Raw genomic sequence first — 16,906 nt, forward strand, 5'->3', positions numbered from 1 at the left:
ATAAGAAAAGAGGGATCCCATAGCAGTAGTGAAACTTCTAGGGCGCTTCTGTAATACTCGAGGGACTAGGAGAGGTGTGAGTGACTCTTCTAGAAGGGTAGGAAGAAGGCTGCTCTTGCTCCCTCCCACTGGCCTCACTGCCTGGCAGAAGGATCTTGAGCTTGCCAAGCACTTCTTTTTCAAAGGGACTCTAATCGGTATCCAAGAGGTCGTTGTTCCAAGTGTAAATAATCGCTCCTGAGAGATGGGGCTCAAGTTCTGAGGGGAAGGTGATCCTCCTCTACAGCCACTTCCTCTCTATACCTTCCTGAGAGCCAATCCCACCCAAACGAGACTGTGCCTGGGCTTCTGCACAGCCTGCGATAGAGGGGGCTGATGGCACTGTGCTGAAACAAATCCCAGGAAGAGGAGAACCCGTCATCAGCACTAGAGGCCAAGGGAGAACCCATGAGGCCCAGCTTCTATGAGTTAGGCTAGTTCCCGGGACTGTGCCTGTGTTCAACCTGAGAACTAGAGGTCCCACACCAACTTCAAAAACCAATACATGATAGAGAAGCTGGACCTTCACTCATGTGCTGCCCGCGTGCTCCATGAAGCCCACTCAGACGAGTGTGCCAGGACCCACCCTGCTGTATCCATGGCCTGGCTGCTGGAGATGAAGCATACATAGATCAGCGACAAAGTTCTAAGTCACAGAGCCGCCCACACACCTGCGTCTAGGTAGTACCGTGCCACAGAGATAGCCAGGCACGGCATGGACCTGAGCCATGGAGACGAGCTTCGCCGTGCAGAACCCCACTGCCCTGAAGATCAGCTTGAAGATGACAGAGTGCTAGAAACGGCCTCTGCGCCTTCTGGCCTGGGAAGCGTCCCCTGACCTTGTACATCAGTCTCACTCTTTCCTGGTTCACCACTTGGGGCTTTGTGGACACTGTTTTTCACTGTGTGAGTTTTCCTTTGTAGACCACATCCCTGCTGTGGACGCAACACCGAGGTGATAGCCTGAGAGTCCCCGATTTATCTGACCATGACCTTGCGGTTCGTCTGAGGACTGAGCGTTCAGGCGGAGGAGCTCCCTGAGTGTGGCCCAGTCACCTAACTCTGAAAAGGCACTTGGTAAAATAAGATCTCTTTCCACGGGGCTGTGATGTGGCTTCAATACTTTCTTCCTTCCTACTCTGTGTCCTGCCAAGGTTCAGAAAAGCTGGAGTCAGATCGCCCTCTTTCTCGATAGGTAAGTGCCTCTGGAAGGAAAGTGTTGATGCCCACTTATTATCTGGCAAGGGTTTCCTTGGATTCCCCTTGAAGTCCGACTTTGGCTCTGACCTGATTAAGTTTCAGATGGAAGCTTCTGGGAGAGGTATGCCTTAGCAACAACCTAATGAACTCTGAGAAAGAATATTGAACTGAAAGCCTAGGAATACCCACCATTCATTCCATGGGCCACCCTTCATCTCACAGATGGTCAGAATGCAAGAAACTCTGGACTGACCAATGAACTCCCTAGAGTTTTCTGTGGGTGACTCTTTGAACCTGGTCTGAGGATCTTGGGATGGGAGCCCCAGCTGACTTTTAGCTCATCACTGAAAGGTTGGCATCTAATACCATCAGGGTAGCTATATACACATATATGGGAGGACAAAAGACAGTCCTGTTATGTCTGAAAAACACATTTCTGCTCTACCCTTCAAAATGCCATTCTTCCGTCCTAAGGTCCTGATGGGTAGTTCTCTCAAGATTAGAATGATGTCTGCCCCCAAACGGGCTGTGTTTCCCATAAACATGTTAGCCCTTCTTCCCCTCCTTCTCCTCCTTCTCCTTCTCTTTCTTCTCCTTCTTCTTCTTTTGAGAGAGAGAGAGAGAGAGAGCACGTGAGCAGGGGCGGGGATTGGGCAGAGAGAGAGAGAGAGAGAAGGAGAATCTTAACTGGTTCCATGCTCAGCAGGAAGCCCAGCTTGGTGTTTGATCTCATGACTCTGAAATCATGACCTGAGCCAAAATCAAGAGTCGGACACTAGGGACGCCTGGGTGGCTCAGTGGGTTAAAGCCTCTGCCTTTGGCTCAGGTCATGATCCTGGGGTCCTGGGATCCGGCAGGAATGGGGCTTTCTGCTCAGCGGGGAGCCTGCTTCCCCCTCTCTCTCTGCCTGCCTCTCTGCCTACTTGTGATCTCTGTCTGTCAAATAAATAAATAAAATCTTAAAAAAAAAAAAAAAGAGTCAGAACTTAACTGACTGAGCCACTCAGGTGCCCCCAAATCAGTCTTCATCTTGCCAGTCCAGCCACAGAACTGCTGGCCTGTTAGAGTTACTGGAACTTTGGGCTTTTACCAGAGATCCAAGGCCATACCCCTTCTGTGGGCCAAGTGTTGCTCCTGGGCAAACCGCCTGGCCATTCTCAGAGTTCTACACTGTTTTTCTCAAGGCTGAGAAATGCCTAGGTTTTTGAAAGAAAATTTCTGCTGGATAGGACTTTTGCTTTTTCTCATTTCTTTGGAGACATATTAGTTTTTTAAAAAAAGATTTTATTTATTTGACAGACAGAGATCACAGCTGGGTAGAGAAGCAGGCAGAGAGAGGGGAAGAAGCAGGCTCCCCGCTGAGCAGAGAGACCGACATGGGGCTCAATCCCAGAACCCTGGGATCACGACCTGAGCTGAAGGCAGAGGCCTTAATCCACTGAGCCACCCAGTTGCTCCTGGAAACATATTTCTAAGAGCATTTTGTACTCTAAAGTATTGGAATTCCTGAATGAAATTGCTTAATTCATGGAAAATATAAAATACTAAGTATTGATAAGAAGAAACAAGGCATTCCAATACATCAATAAGAAGCCAAAGAAATTGAGGTGAAAGTTAACATTTCTTCCCCTCTTCACCAAAGGAAAACTAGACCTGGTGGCTTTATAATTAAGTCTCACAAGACTTCAAAGAAGAGTTGATTTCTATCTTATGTAAAAAGTTCTTTCAGAAAGTAGAAGAGTGAGAGCTCCCCAGCTCATTTTATGAGTTTAGTGTAACCTTGATCCCAAAACCAAATAATGACAGTTAGAGGGAAGAAAATTAGAGGGCGCCTGGGTGGCTCAGTGGGTTAAGCCCCGCCTTTGGCTCAGGTCATGATTTCAGGGTCCTCTCTGCTCAGCAGGCAGCCTGCTTCCCCTCTCTCTCTCTGCCTGCCCCTCTGCCTACTTGTGATTTCTTTCTCTGTGTCAAATAAATAAACAAAAATTTTTTAAAAGAAAAGAAAATTAGAATCTCATTTCACTTTTGAGATGGTTATAAAATCCTAAACAACATATTAACTATATGAATCAGAGAGTTTATTTTAATTGTTAATCACAAGCAATGAGACTTATCATCAGAAAATACAACAAAATAATTTAACATACTAATACACTGAGGGAGAAAAATCATGATTGTATTTCAGTTGATGCAGAAAAAGCATTTGATAAAGTTCTACACCCACTTACAATTTGAAAAAACACCAAAAACCTCTTAGCAAACAAGGACTAGATGGATACATCCTTAACTTGGTAAAGGTTATATATCAAAAACCTACAACAGGGGCGCCTGGGTGGCTCAGTGGGTTAAGCCGCTGCCTTCGGCTCAGGTCATGATCTCGGGGTCCTGGGATCGAGCCCGCATCGGGCTCTCTGCTCAGCAGGGAGCCTGCTTCCTCCTCTCTCTCTGCCTGCCTCTCTGCCTGCTTGTGATCTCTCTGTCAAATAAATAAATAAAATCTTTAAAAAAAAAAACAAAAACAAAAACAAAAACCTACAACAAATATTATGCCTAATGGTGAAATTCTAGATACATTCTCCGTAGGGTTAGAGGGGAAAAGGTGCCTGTTTTCACTACTTCTGATTAAGAGAGTAACAAAAACACAAGTCAACACCCTAAGGAAAGAAAAAGAAACAAATATAAAGATTGAAAAGGAAGAAATAAAATTGTGTTTTCTTTTATCTACTTAGAAAAATCAATGGCAGCAACAGTTTTAAGACTAATAAGAAAGTTCGGGGCGCCTGGGTGGCTCAGTGGGTTAAAGCCTCTGTCTTCAGATCGGGTCATGATCCCAGGGTCCTGGGATGGAGGCCGCATCGGGCTCTCTGCTCAGCGGGGAGCCTGCTTCCCTTCCTCTCTCTCTGCCTGCTTCTCTGCTTACTTGTGATCCCTATCTGTCAAATAAATAAATAAAGCCTTAAAAAAAAAAAAAAAGAAAGAAAGTTCAGCAAGGTTACTGGATTCAAGACAAATTAAAAATTTTCTAGCATTTCTGTATAGCAGCCGTCATCAACTAGAACACAGAATGAGTAAGAGCATTATAAAAACTATGAATTATTTAGTTCAACAAAACTGTGAACCACTTCACAGATGCAAGAATACACAGACATTCGTGGGATAAACTATACAATTAATAAAGGATATAAAAGATGTTTAAAATAAAATGAGAGACATTTTATGTTCCTGAAATGTTTGACTCAAAACTATAAAGATGACAACTCTCCCCAAATCAATCCATGCATTCAATAAAACCCCAATCAAAATTCCCGTTGAATTTTTTAAGAACCTAGCGAATTTTCTCTAAAATCTAAATGGGAAAGTAAGTGTCCAGAAATAACTAAACCTTGAAAAATAGGAGTAAAGAGGGGGAGTTTTATCTTACCAAATAATAAGACATGTTACAAAGTCATAGCCATAAAAGCAGTGTGCTACTCACTCAAACACAGATAAGAAGGTCATGGGCTGCCTGGGTGGCTTAGTCGTTAAGCATCTGCCTTTGGCTCAGATCCTCATCCCAGGGTCTTGGGGTCAAGCCCTGCATTGGGCTCCCTGCTCAGTGGGAAGCCTGCTACTTCCCACTCCCCCTGCTTGTGTTGCCTTTTTCGTAGTCTCTCTCTCTGTGTCAAATAAAACCTAAAAAAAAAAAGTAAGAAAGAAAAGAAAAGATCAGCAGGACAGAATAGAGAACTCAGACATTGATCTATGTGCAAAGATGGGAACTTATTATATCATAACGTGGGAGCTGCAACTGAGCAGGGAGAGAGAATGGACTGTTCAGCAGATGAAGATGGGAAAACAGTCTCCCTATATGGAGAAAAATGAAATGCATTCTCCCACCAAGCACCACACACAAAGGATGCCTGAGCTTGTCAGTTATCAGATAAAGGCAAATTCGAACAGCTCTTTATAGCTATCCTACCATAAAACCGTAAAACTGAATACCCGGTGATGTCGGGCATGTGGGGCTTCAGCACCCCACGCAGGGCTCTTGGACGGATGGCACTCTGGCAATACTCAGTCGATTAACTCAGGGGGAATCCTGGTGTCAATGAGAGTACAGGGCCCTCCTCCCAAAGATACTGACTGGCAGGGTCCGAGTGCCACTTGCGGAGCTGCGGGAGGCCCAGGGATTGGCAGAGCTGCGGGCACAGGAGTCCCTGCTGGGCTTCCAGTGGCCCCAAGATCCTTCAGGACTTGCTGGCCCAGGCCGAGAGGGGGGGAAGGTGATGACCCCACAAGGAAGAGGCATCGTTGCAGCCTCTGCAGCTGCTGCCACAGTCAAGACTGTAGGTGGCCCCAACCAAATATCCCCCTGACCACGGGAGTCTCCCCTACCTATGGGCCAAGGGACACCCCCTCCAGGCATGGTGGGCTCGCCCCCTGTCCCAGTGCCTCCCATAGGTCTCCCATTGGGGATCCCCTTAGAGGAGCAACTCCAATGGGATTGCCCCCTCCAGAGATGCAGGCACCTCCCCTCATCCCTGAAGTGAAGCCCCCCACCACCACCGGGGAATGTGCCCACCAAGGCCCTAGACCCATGTGGGCCCTTATCAGCTCCCTGCCTGTTTCCTGAAAGGATGTACAGAGTCCTTCTACTTTCCTGTGGCCTGTGAAACTACTTTATCATAAACTCTTCAGAATATTATGAAACAAACAAACAAAAAAACCCCACAGGATCGAACAGAAGCAGTAACAGTGACGCTTATCACATCATACCTACCACGTCGCTGACACTGTACTATATACGCATAATGTAAAACACGTTATCCTTTTAATGAATTTAACATTTATTCATACAACAAAGCACAGGGTTGAATAACACATGTTGCATGAGTTCTATACTGCTGCTTACCCAATTACCCTGAAACTTAAACAACAGTAAACATTCATTACCTCCCATGGCTTCTGTGGGTCTGAAACTCCATGGGTAAGAGCAGCTTAGCTAGGTGACTCTGGCTCAAGGACACTCATGGGTCCCACTCAAAGTGTTGACCCGGGTGGCACTCATCTGAAGGCTGAACGGGGCGGGGCAGGGAGTGGGGTCCTTTCGGAGCTGGTGCACTCACACGGCCGCAGGTTCCCCTCCTCACCACTTGGGCCTCTCCTCAGGGCGACAGGAGTACCTTCACCACACAGCAGCTGGCTTCCCCTAGAGCCGGGGGACTGAGTGATCCCAGGAGGAAGCTACGGTGTCTTGAAAACCTAGTTCCAGAAGCTTCATGCTGACACTGCTGCCACGTTTTATTTGTTTTGAATTTTCAAAGATTTTATTTATTTGAGAGGGAGAGAGCGGAAGAGCATGAGTGGCGGGAGGGGCAGAGGGAGAAGAAGCAGGCTCCCCGCTGAGCGCAGAGCCCTACCAGAGACCCCGGGATCAGGACCTGAGCGGAAGGCAGACATTTAACCGACCAAGCCACCCAGGTGCCCCTGCCATGTTTTGTTTGCGAGGAGCAAGTTGCTAAGTCTGGCCCACGGTCACGGGGAGGGGCAATTAGGCTCCACCTTTTGAAAAGAGAAGTATCGGGGCACCTGGGTGGCTCAGTGGGTTGGGCCGCTGCCTTCGGCTCAGGTCATGGTCTCAGAGTCCTGGGATCGGGCCCGCATCCGGCTCTCTGCTCGGCGGGGAGCCTGCTTCCTCCTCTCTCTGCCTGCCTTTCTGCCTGCTTGTGATCTCTCTGTCAAATAAATAAATAAAATCTAAAAAAAAAAAAAAAAGAGAGAGAAGTATCAAAGAATTTGTGCACATATTTTAAAACCACCACACAGGGGCACCTGGGTGGCTCAGTGGGTTAAAGCCTGTGCCTTCGGCTCAGGTCATGATCCCAGGGTCCTGGGATCGAGCCCTACATCGGGCTCTCTGCTCCGCAGGGTGCCTGCTTCCTCCTCTCTCTGCCTGCTTCTCTGCCTACTTGTGATCTCTGTCTGTCAAATAAATAAATAAAATCTTAAAAAAAAAAAAAAAAAAAAACACAAAACCCACCACACAGGGGCGCCCAGGTGGCTCAGTGGGTTAAAGCCTCTGCCTTCTGCTCAGGTCATGGTCCCAGTGTCCTGAGATCAAGCCCGGAATGAGGCTCCCTGCTGGAAAAAAACTAAGTCTCTGTATTTATAAGAAGCATGTATATAGGGGCACCTGGGTGGCTCAGTGGGTTAAGCCTCTGCATTCAGCTCAGGTCATGATCTCAGGGTCCTGGAGGGAGCCTGCTTCCCTTCTTCTCTCTCTGCCTGCCTCTCTGCCTACTTGTGATCTCTCTCTAATAAATAAATAAAATCTTAAAAAAAAATAAAACCACCACACAGACTAGCAAAAGAGTATACATTAAATACTTTGAAATGGTGACAGGAAAGAAGAATGGGAACAGGATGAAAGGGGATAGATGGAAGGGAGGGAGGCCAACAGGAGGCCCTGGGGTGCGGAAGGCTGTGGTGTGCCACAGATCCAGAGTATGTTTAATCCTCTGCATCTAGAGCAAAACCAAACCAAACAAACAAACAAAAATTGGTGTGCATCTTTTCGGCCTAGTTTCTATACATTCATATAAACACATAACCCTTCATGCTTACAGCTTCTGGTTTTTGGTGTTTTTGATCCCGGCTGGGATTTTATCATGCAACTGATCTACAGCTAGGTTTTTCGCCCTTAACCATGATTTCTTGGAGAGTTATGTTCGTGTCACTCTACAGAGGTCTGTCTTGTTTTTGTTACTGTGCATCGTTCCATCTTATGGAAACACCAAAATGTACATGATCACTTCCTTACCGACAAATATTCAGGGGGATTTTCCTTGTCTTCCTGTTTCCTTTCCCTCTGGTTGGCTGTGGTTCTCTCTCTATGTGCATCTGCCTTTACTCCTTTGTTCTCTCTCTCCTTTTTCTTTACATATTTTGTCTCCCCTGGAGTTCAAGATGGGCAGACAAGGGACATCTCAGATGGACTGTGCTGCAAGCAGAGATTGGGACTCAGGACAGGCAGGGACTACTGTGGCAGATTTGCTATCCCTTCAGCCTGACTCCTCCCAATGCGCTATATAGGGCAGATGGTGTGACTGGTCCTTACCTTCGAAGACCTCGCATCTAGCTTAGGGACAGACATGTGAGTGGACCCACCCAAGACAGAACAGTGTAGGCTGAGGGCCAACCTTCCGAGTCTAACTGACCGCCTGGGTTCTCATCCCACCCCCATCACTTACCAGCTGCGTCACCTCCGGATCCCTGTTTTCCCATCTGAAACACGAAGATACAAGAGTTTCTTTTCTTATAAGGTTGTTCTGAGAGGGAGGAGGGGGGAGGGAGAAGGTGGCTGGGTTATGGACATTGGGGAGGGTATGTGCTATGGTGAGTGTTGTGAAGTGCGTAAACCTGGCAATTCAAAGACCTGTACCTCTGGGGCTAATAATACATTATATGTTAATTAAAAAATTAAAAAAAAATTTTTTTAAGTTGTTCGGAGAAATAAGTAAGAGAATACGTACAGGTGCTTCTCACCATGCCTGGCACATAGTGATGTAGGAGCACTGGACTGTGAGGGAACTCGCCAGGGTGTGGTCATGCATAAATTAGGGTGCCCGTCCAACAGGGAGACACGGGCTCTAGGCTCTGTGAGGAGGAAGTCCTCACAAACGAAGGGCATAACCCAACAGATGAAGGCAGCCTTTCCACCCAGAGGAAGATATTCCAGGGGATGGAGAAGCACTAGGTTGGAGATAGGAGGCCTGCTGGTGGGAATGGGGAATAGTGCCTTGTGGCTGGAAGGTCAGGTTCATTGGCAAGGGGAGGAAAGGTCCTTTCAGGGATGTACGCAGGTGGGCTTCTGGCAGGGGAGGGGGCTCGGGGCCCTTCTGGGGGACTTGAGCCTCAAAGCTAGAGTGGCATGAGCATCCTAAGACTGCTGTCAGAGGCAGGCAAGGCTCCGGGAGGGGAGCTCCCTTCCCATTGCCCTCATGCCTGCTCCAGCAGGGGCCTCCCTCCCCATCCCCGGGCTTGGCCACTCCCGGCATCAGTACCCCCACCCCTGAGCCGGCTGGGAGGCGGGCAGGAGGCTGCTTGCGGGGGCTGTGCTGGGTGGGCGGTTTTCCCAGAACAAGGAGCCAAGCAGTCCTGACTGGGCGCCAGCTCCCTCAGATAGACACTCCAGGCCGGGCGGCCAGCCTGCCCCGCAAGCCTGAGCCCGCGGGCTCCCACAGGCGCCGTGTTCCCGTCTAGAGGCCGCAGCTGTCCCCCCAGGCGTGTGGCATGTCCCAGAGGGAGGCCAGAAGGGCACCCGCCACGCCGGGAGTGGGGCAGAAGCCGGCTAAAGCCAGGTTGTGGCTGGCAGCTGGCTCGGGCAGGAAGAGGAGCTGCCTGAGCAGGACGAGGCAGGACCCGTGGGACGAGCCCGGCTGGGGCGACCAAAGGTGGAGCAGAGCTGCCCCCAGCCCATGCCCACGAGGGGTCAGGGCCCGGAGCCTGGCTCGTGGCCGGGTAAGGAAACGCTGGACCTGTGGGGAGCATGGGGGGAGGCCGGGGTGGAGGGGTTGAGGTGTCACCTCTGACCACAAAGCCTCACTGGGCATTACCACCCCTGCCCAAGAGGGGGACACCAGCGTTTCGACTCCAAGGCTCCACGCTGGTCTCAACCAGAGCGCGGCTCAGAGAGCTGGCCCCTCTCACGGCTCTGGGGGAAACTGAGGCCTAGAGGAGTGGGGTGAATTCCCCACAGCTCCAGAAAAGGAGCGAGTGTTGGGGCCAGAATGGCAGCTGTGGGTTGCTGTGGCCCCCGGCTGGGGGTCCTTTCTTCCTCACTGCAGCTTTGTCTTGATCTCAGGACCTGGCTGGGCAAGGGTCAGCCCTACAGGGCGGGGGTGACTCTGTGCTTCCTGCAGTGCCCGGGGACCCTGATAAGCAGGATTCCAATGAGGGTGTGGGTGGAGCAGGGATAGAGTAGTATTAGAAAGAGGAAAGGACTAAATAAAATCTTAAAAAAAAAAAAGGAGGAAAGGACGCTAGGCTTCTGAGCCTAGCCTTGCCACCCTGCTGCCCTCTGACCCGAGGTGACACCTTCTTTCCATTTCCTCAGCCGTAAGGCGGGGGAAGACTGAGAGCAGACAAAGACGGCATGAGGCCCTCAGCTCTACTGTTCTGGGGGGAGACGTCACACTAGAATGCTCTTAAAACAGGGGCGGGTGGGGGGTCCACTCAGACCCACTCATCTGGGGTCCTCTGTGCAGAGTGAGGCCAGTCCCAAGAATGCTGCACGGGAGCGGAGCCGGGTGAGGACACTGCGCCAGGCCTTCCTGGCCCTACAGGCTGCTCTGCCCGCTGTGCCACCCAACACCAAGCTCTCCAAGCTGGATGTGCTGGTGCTGGCCACCAGCTACATAGCCCACCTCACCCGCATGCTGGGCCACGAGTTGCCTGGCCCCGCCTGGCCACCCTTCCTGCGTGGACTCTGCTATCTACACCCTCTCAAGGTAGGCCACCAGCCCCGGGCCTTCAGGATTGGGGTTTGGAATGGACTGGACTTAGGCCCCCTGCCCCAAGCAAAGCTGACATGGGGACTGGGGACCAGCTGCTTCCTGCTCTCTCAGAGGGAGAGGAGCCAAGGCTGGCTCTTGGGAATTGCCTGACCCTGGGTGCAGTGGGGGTGGTGATTGGAAATGACTTCATGAAAATGCAGTTCCTCCAAGAGGAGGGAACTTCACAGAGGCCCCAAGACTCTGGGGTGCCTCATGGCAGAGGAGAAAAAGGAGCAGTTTCTACGGCTGGGGCGTGGGAAAGGAAACCGCCCAGGGAGAGTCTCAGATTCCAGGGTACATCACCCCATCATCGTATAATGCCTCGGTATCCTCTGGACTTCTGCCACAGGAGAGATGTCCCTCTGGGAGAACAAGGTCTTAGAAAGCCTCACTGGAGAAGCCATCAAGCTGGGGTGGGGGAGGGACCAGCAGTGGCGGGGGGTGGTGGGGTGGTGGTGGTGTTGAGTGTGTGTTGGGCTGTGCTTCCTGAATGTGCCACCTCCTAGACCAGCACCTACTTTTCCTGAGCCTCAGCTTTGTCATATGTGAAGGGGAAGATAACATGAGCCTTACTTTCCCTCAAGGGTATGAACCGGGATCAGGAATGAAAAGTGTAATTAACAATATTCACCATTGCAGTAACAGCGATAATATTTGAGTGCTAAAGTTATGCGGGGAGCTGGGCTTAGCACTCCAGTCCTTTCCATCTTCTCGTCCACATGAGAACCCAATGAGGATTACTTTACAGATGAGGAAATCGAATCTTGGGGAGATTAAGTGGCTCAGAGCAGTTTGAACCGGAGGGTGTCTGACCTCAGAGCCCAGGCTCGAGGCCACCAAGCAGGCCAAAGGTGCTGTAAGCTGCTGGTTGCAGAGCTTCCTGTTATAAAGGACGGGTCCTCTCTGCCCTCTGAGGCTAGACAACACTGGAATGGGGTCAGCCTTGTTTCTACGGAGGAGCCCTTCGCCATCTCTCTCTCCTAAACATCACAGTTCTGAAATGTCTTGAAACTTGAGATTTCTCTTCTTTCATGCAAATATAGCTAAACTGCAAGAATGTGAGACTAAATGGGGGCAACTCTGAAATGCTGACAGTGGCAGAGTCGGCAGAGTCGTTTCCTTAGCTGTGAAGTGAGGACCAAGTCAGGCCCTTGCATGTAGGCGGTGATGGGCAAGTACGGGGACAAGTGAAGAGATGAGAGCCGGGTCTGTCTAGAACTCGGGCAGCGTGGTGGGACAGGTCAGTCAGCGGGGAGCAGTGCACCTTAGGCACCCCCACCCCACAAAGGGGCTGCCAAAAGGAAGGCAGCCCTCAGAGCAGTCAACTGGTGTTTCTGGGGCTGTCCACGCTCCTGCTGGAAGGTTGTGCAAGGAGTTCCCCAGCTTAGACGGACAGGGCAGCGCTGAGACATGGGGTGGCAGGAGCGGGGGGTACTTGAGTTGGGGGCTAGGCGAGAGAAGAGCTCAGGACTGTTCAGTATCAAGAGGGGCCCTTCCTTGCTCCAGCCCTGCTGCCCTCCCTGCCGTCCAGCCCCTGGCCGCTGCCAGCTCTGCCATCCATCTCCCTCCCCACTGTTGGGGGTGCGGGGGGGCTCCTTTCAGGGTCCTTGCTCTCCTCACACAGCTTCTCATGAGCCTCTGGGCCAGGCTCAGGAGGTCGGGAGAAGGCACGGGGCCGTAAGTGGTGGTGAGCCCTAGACCACCATCATCAGAGCAGTCATGGTGGGGGAGGGCCTCAGCGAGGGGCCTAGGGAAGGCCAAGTCTGGGGTGCCAAGGACGACAGGGGCTGCAATATTATTACTCAGTTCCCATCCCCATGTCTTGCAGAAGTGGCCCATGCGATCTCGTCTCTATGCTGGCGGCCTGGGGAGCTCTGGCCTTCACTCTGCCACAGCCACCACCTGCAGCCGAAGAACAAAGGAAACAGAGGCCGGGCCCCAAGTTTCTGAAGAGGCAGACGCTCTCTTTCCCACAAGGCCATGCTCACCAGCTCTCGGTGACAAATGAGCATCACACTTGCCTTTTTCTCCCAGGCTACCACTCAAGCTTAGGGACCTGGATTCTCTACCAGCCCTGCCCGTCTTCCCTCTGACTCTCAGCCCTCGGACTGGACGGACTCAGGTTCGGCTCCCAGGTTCCAGCACACAGACCAGGCGAAGCAATGGGCCCTTCAGCATTGGGAGGGTACTCGGGAGCCACAGGGGAGGTGGATGCTGTGACAGCTGCAGGGAAGTAGGAGAGGAAGGGGTTTGGCTGGGTGGGAAGCTGAGTTAGGGCACCGCCCTCTGCTTTCTCCCCTAAGCTTCCCACAAACCCTCCGGATGTGCAGGTGCAGAGGAAGAGGCCTAGGACAACAGAAGCTACGGGTGCTGATGGGAAAGCCGAGGGCCGGACAGGCTCTGGGCAGCTGCAAGTGGGAACACCAATGGGCCAGGGTCGCGTAGCCAGATAGAAACTGAAGTTTGTTATGGCTTTGTAAGACCTTACCCGGTATCCAAGAGGCAGGGGAGGATTCAGGAGCCTTGTCTGCCTTGTGGTCTCTCCAGCCGCTGCTCATCACTACACGTCCTCCCTCTCCGGGCCCTACACCCTTCCACTCTTTTCTCGATATGACTTATATTTATGGGTTAAGCCAGAAAGCTTGCATTGCTTGCACTCCAGTTTCCAGAGAAACTTTTTGATGATCCCAGCTGCCTAGTTTGACATGTCTTATCCCAGAGGCAGGCCCACCGGAACTGAAACAGACAGTACCTGAAGGCCTTGCATCAGAAGGATACTGAAGGGCCTGATTACATCCGTGAAGGACCTTAGAAGGAGAACCCTTATCTTTTCCAGGGGACGATAATTAATTAGTCTTCTCTTTCCATTCTGTTAGAAACCGAACCTTCAGGAAAAACAAGATAGGTCTGCGCTCACTGGGTTCTTTGTATGATTTTGGCCTAAGGCCTCACTGGCTCTGGAGTTATTTCTACAATCTGTCTACAGATGATCTCCCCAGGGGCAGCTCCTGCCCACAGGCACTGCCCGCCTAGCCACTCCTTAAGGCTTGCCATGGGGTGCCAGAGACCTCGGAGCACTTAGTGGCATTTCGGGCTCCAAAGAAATCATTTGAGGACTAATCATAGAGTCTATACATGCTAAAAGTAACCTTCCAGATCAGGTATAGCATGAAACCCCACCTGAAGTCCAGACTGAGAAGGAACCAGCTTTTTGTTAAACTTCTGTAACTCAGCATGAAGGGATGGACCAGGCTGACTCGAGTCCCAACACGGGCAGCCCTAGAGCCACCATCGCCACTGTGAGACCAAAGAAGGCTCTGGCATGAGGAGTCAGTGCTTCTGCACAGGGCTGGACAAGGGCTGACTCAGCAAACTGGGGTGGAGGCAGAAGAAGACACAGAACGTCCCAGCCGCGGGCTGCATGGGATGTGGGAGAGCGGCTGAACGGTGGCTGGGAGCCATGGGAAGAAGGTCTCCGCCAAGGCTGCCCTCGTAAATCTACCAAGTCTCTACTGAGGGGCCCACTGGGGACGGCTCCTGAGCAGCTGGACGAGGCCAGGCAGGGACAGAGACCAGGTGTGGGTGGGCACGAACACAGTGTTCTTCGCAAGACCATAAAAGTCCAGCTTGAATGTTCTATTTTTAAAACCAAAGAGCAGGAAGTTCCTGGTTGAGTTTGAAAGTGGTGGGCCTAGGAACAGATGACTGTCCTCCCAGGCTGGCGGCACAGCACACCACCTTTTTCTGGGGAATGAAAGTGGGCAAGCTGGTTTGGGGCATCCAGTGGGGGTCCTCTTCTGATAGCTAAGGAGACTAGTTTGGAGCCGGCCCCACCCTACCCTGCACAGACTCCCACCTTTGCCCAGCGGTATTGAACGCCCTGGGGGGACCGCATTACCGTGGTAGAGAAGACAAGGACAGCAGAGGAAGATGAAGCTGGTGGAAGGCTGGGGAAGGGCAAGTGCATTCAATACAAGTTGCTTAGGCTGCCCAAGGCTCTGTCCAGGCAAAGCTGTTTTCCTGCGGGCTCAGGCCAGTCTGGGGTCCAGAGGCTGTGTCCTCCAGCCAGAGAGCACCCAGCACAGGCCAGGCTGCCAAAGGGCTGCGAGAAGCAGGTGGAGTCAAAGGAAGGACCAGGTGACAGATGGGAATAACCAGAGGAAAGGTCAGGTCAGAGACCTGCATCCACCAAGGAATGGGAACCAGGAGTTCTTTGCCTCTGCAGCAGAGGAAGAAAAACACCTGCTCACTGAAGACTTTTTATTCCTACCGGGTCTAGGGGCAAGGGGCAGGCAAGAGGGGTCAGAGGCAGGTTAAGACTCAAGTCCAAAGACAGCTTTGGTCCCCTTGGGAACAGGGGACTGTGGGCAAGAAGCTCCAAAAGGAAACAGAAGCCCAGCTGACAAATGTCACTAAGGTGGCCTAGCTCAAGAGTCAGGAGGACGGGGGCCCACTTGGCCAGCTTGCACTGCCTGCCCAGGTGCCCGTGACCCGAGGTGGCGGGAGAGGCAGTGATGGCCAGCACAGTTCCCCAGAGTGGGATGTGTGTCTGCTTCCCGATGAGCCGCAGAGCTGCAGGGCAAAGGCCTGGGCCATGGGAGAAGCAGAGCCGGCTGAGGGATGTCTAAGTAGAAGGTGGAGACTGTGGATTTTACCAACAGGGAAGGGTAATTAAAATACAAGGTCTAGTCTTCTCTGAGAAATTCCTTTTCTCCTCCTCTGGAAGAGGCCTGACTAGAATGAATCCGATGGCACTGTCCCACTTTTGTGGCACAGGCCCTAAACTCAGGGCCCCTGCAGGTGCCGTGTTGCAGACCAGGAGCTGGCTCATTGGCCACAGTTTACCAAATCCAGCCCACCTCCTCCCACCCCTGCAGGTTTTGATAAGTAAGGTTTTGCGGTGGGGGTGGGGGGTATGGCCACACCCATTTGTTTGCAATGTTACCTATAGCTGCTTTCCTGATCCTATGGCAGAGCTGAATAGCTGCAACAGATTAAGCCTAAAATATTTCCAATATGGCCTTTAAGAAAAAGTATCCTGACCCTCACTCTAGATCACCGGCATTCAGAATGTGGTCTGGGGACTCTTTTGGGTGCTGAGTGTCCCTGAGGCCCTTTCTAAGTGGCCCAAACCATTTTCATAATACAATATGCTATTTGCCTTTTCTTAACACGTCTCTCATGCATCGTGGAATTTTCCAGAAGCCATACAACATGTGATATCGCAACAGATGGGAGGCAGCAGCAGACAGGAGAATCCAACTGTCTACTGCGACAGACATTAAAGATATCTGCAAAGGGCGCTTGGGTGGCTCAGTGGGTTAAAGCCTCTGCCTTCGGCTCCGGTCGTGATCCCAGGGTCCTAGGATCGAGCCCTGTGTCGGGCTCTCTGCTTAGTGGGGAGTCTGCTTCCTTCTCTCTCTCTCTATCTGCCTGCCTTTCTGCCTACTTGTGATCTCTCTCTCTCTGTCAAAAAAATAAATAAATAAAATCTTTAAAGATATCTGCAAAAAATATAAAGCAAGGCCATTCTTCTCACTAAACATTTTCCAATATGGAAAATAATTATTTTTCATAAAAATGTTATATATTCACATACAGTGGGCTAACTAATGTAATTTTTAAAAGATTTTATTTATGTATTTGACAGAGAAAGAGACAGCAAGAGCAGGAACACAAGTCAGTGTGGGATGGGGAGTGGGAGAGGGAGAGGGAGTGGGAGTGGGAGAGGGAGTGGGAGAGGGAGAAGCGGACTTTCCGCCAAGGAGGGAGCCCAATTCGGGGCTCAATCCCAAGACCCTGAGATCACAACCCGAGCCGAAGGCAGACACCTAACAATCGAACCACCCAGGCGCCCCAACTAATGTAATTTTTTAAAAGATTTTTCTTTATTTATTTGAGAGAGAGGGAGCATGCATACACATGGAGGGGGAGAACAGAGGAGGAAGGGAGAGGGAGAGAAGCAGACTCCCTCCGACCGCAAAGTCCAGAAGACTGAGCCACCCAGGTGCCCCTATTTATGTAATTTTACTTTTAAAGATTTTATTTATTTGTCAGAGAGAAGGAGAGAGAGTAAGAGAGCACACAAGCAGTCAGAGAAGCAGGCAGAGGCAGAGAGAGAAGCAGACTCCCTG

The 16,906-nt window shown here is 51.1% G+C and overlaps 1 protein-coding gene across 1 annotated transcript; it reads left to right on the forward strand.

Moving 5' to 3' along the window:
- The first annotated feature begins 9,380 nt into the window (after positions 1-9,380).
- TCF23 (transcription factor 23) lies at positions 9,381-16,049 on the forward strand. The gene is made up of 3 exons (XM_047745555.1): positions 9,381-9,738; positions 10,485-10,727; positions 12,601-16,049. The coding sequence occupies exons 1-3, from the start codon at positions 9,511-9,513 to the stop codon at positions 12,778-12,780; spliced, it is 651 nt and encodes a 216-aa protein (XP_047601511.1). The 5' UTR covers positions 9,381-9,510; the 3' UTR covers positions 12,781-16,049.
- The last annotated feature ends 857 nt before the right edge of the window (positions 16,050-16,906 follow it).

The sequence above is a fragment of the Lutra lutra genome, chromosome 9, assembly GCF_902655055.1.
Source record: "Lutra lutra chromosome 9, mLutLut1.2, whole genome shotgun sequence".
Classification (NCBI taxonomy): Eukaryota; Metazoa; Chordata; class Mammalia; order Carnivora; family Mustelidae; genus Lutra; species Lutra lutra.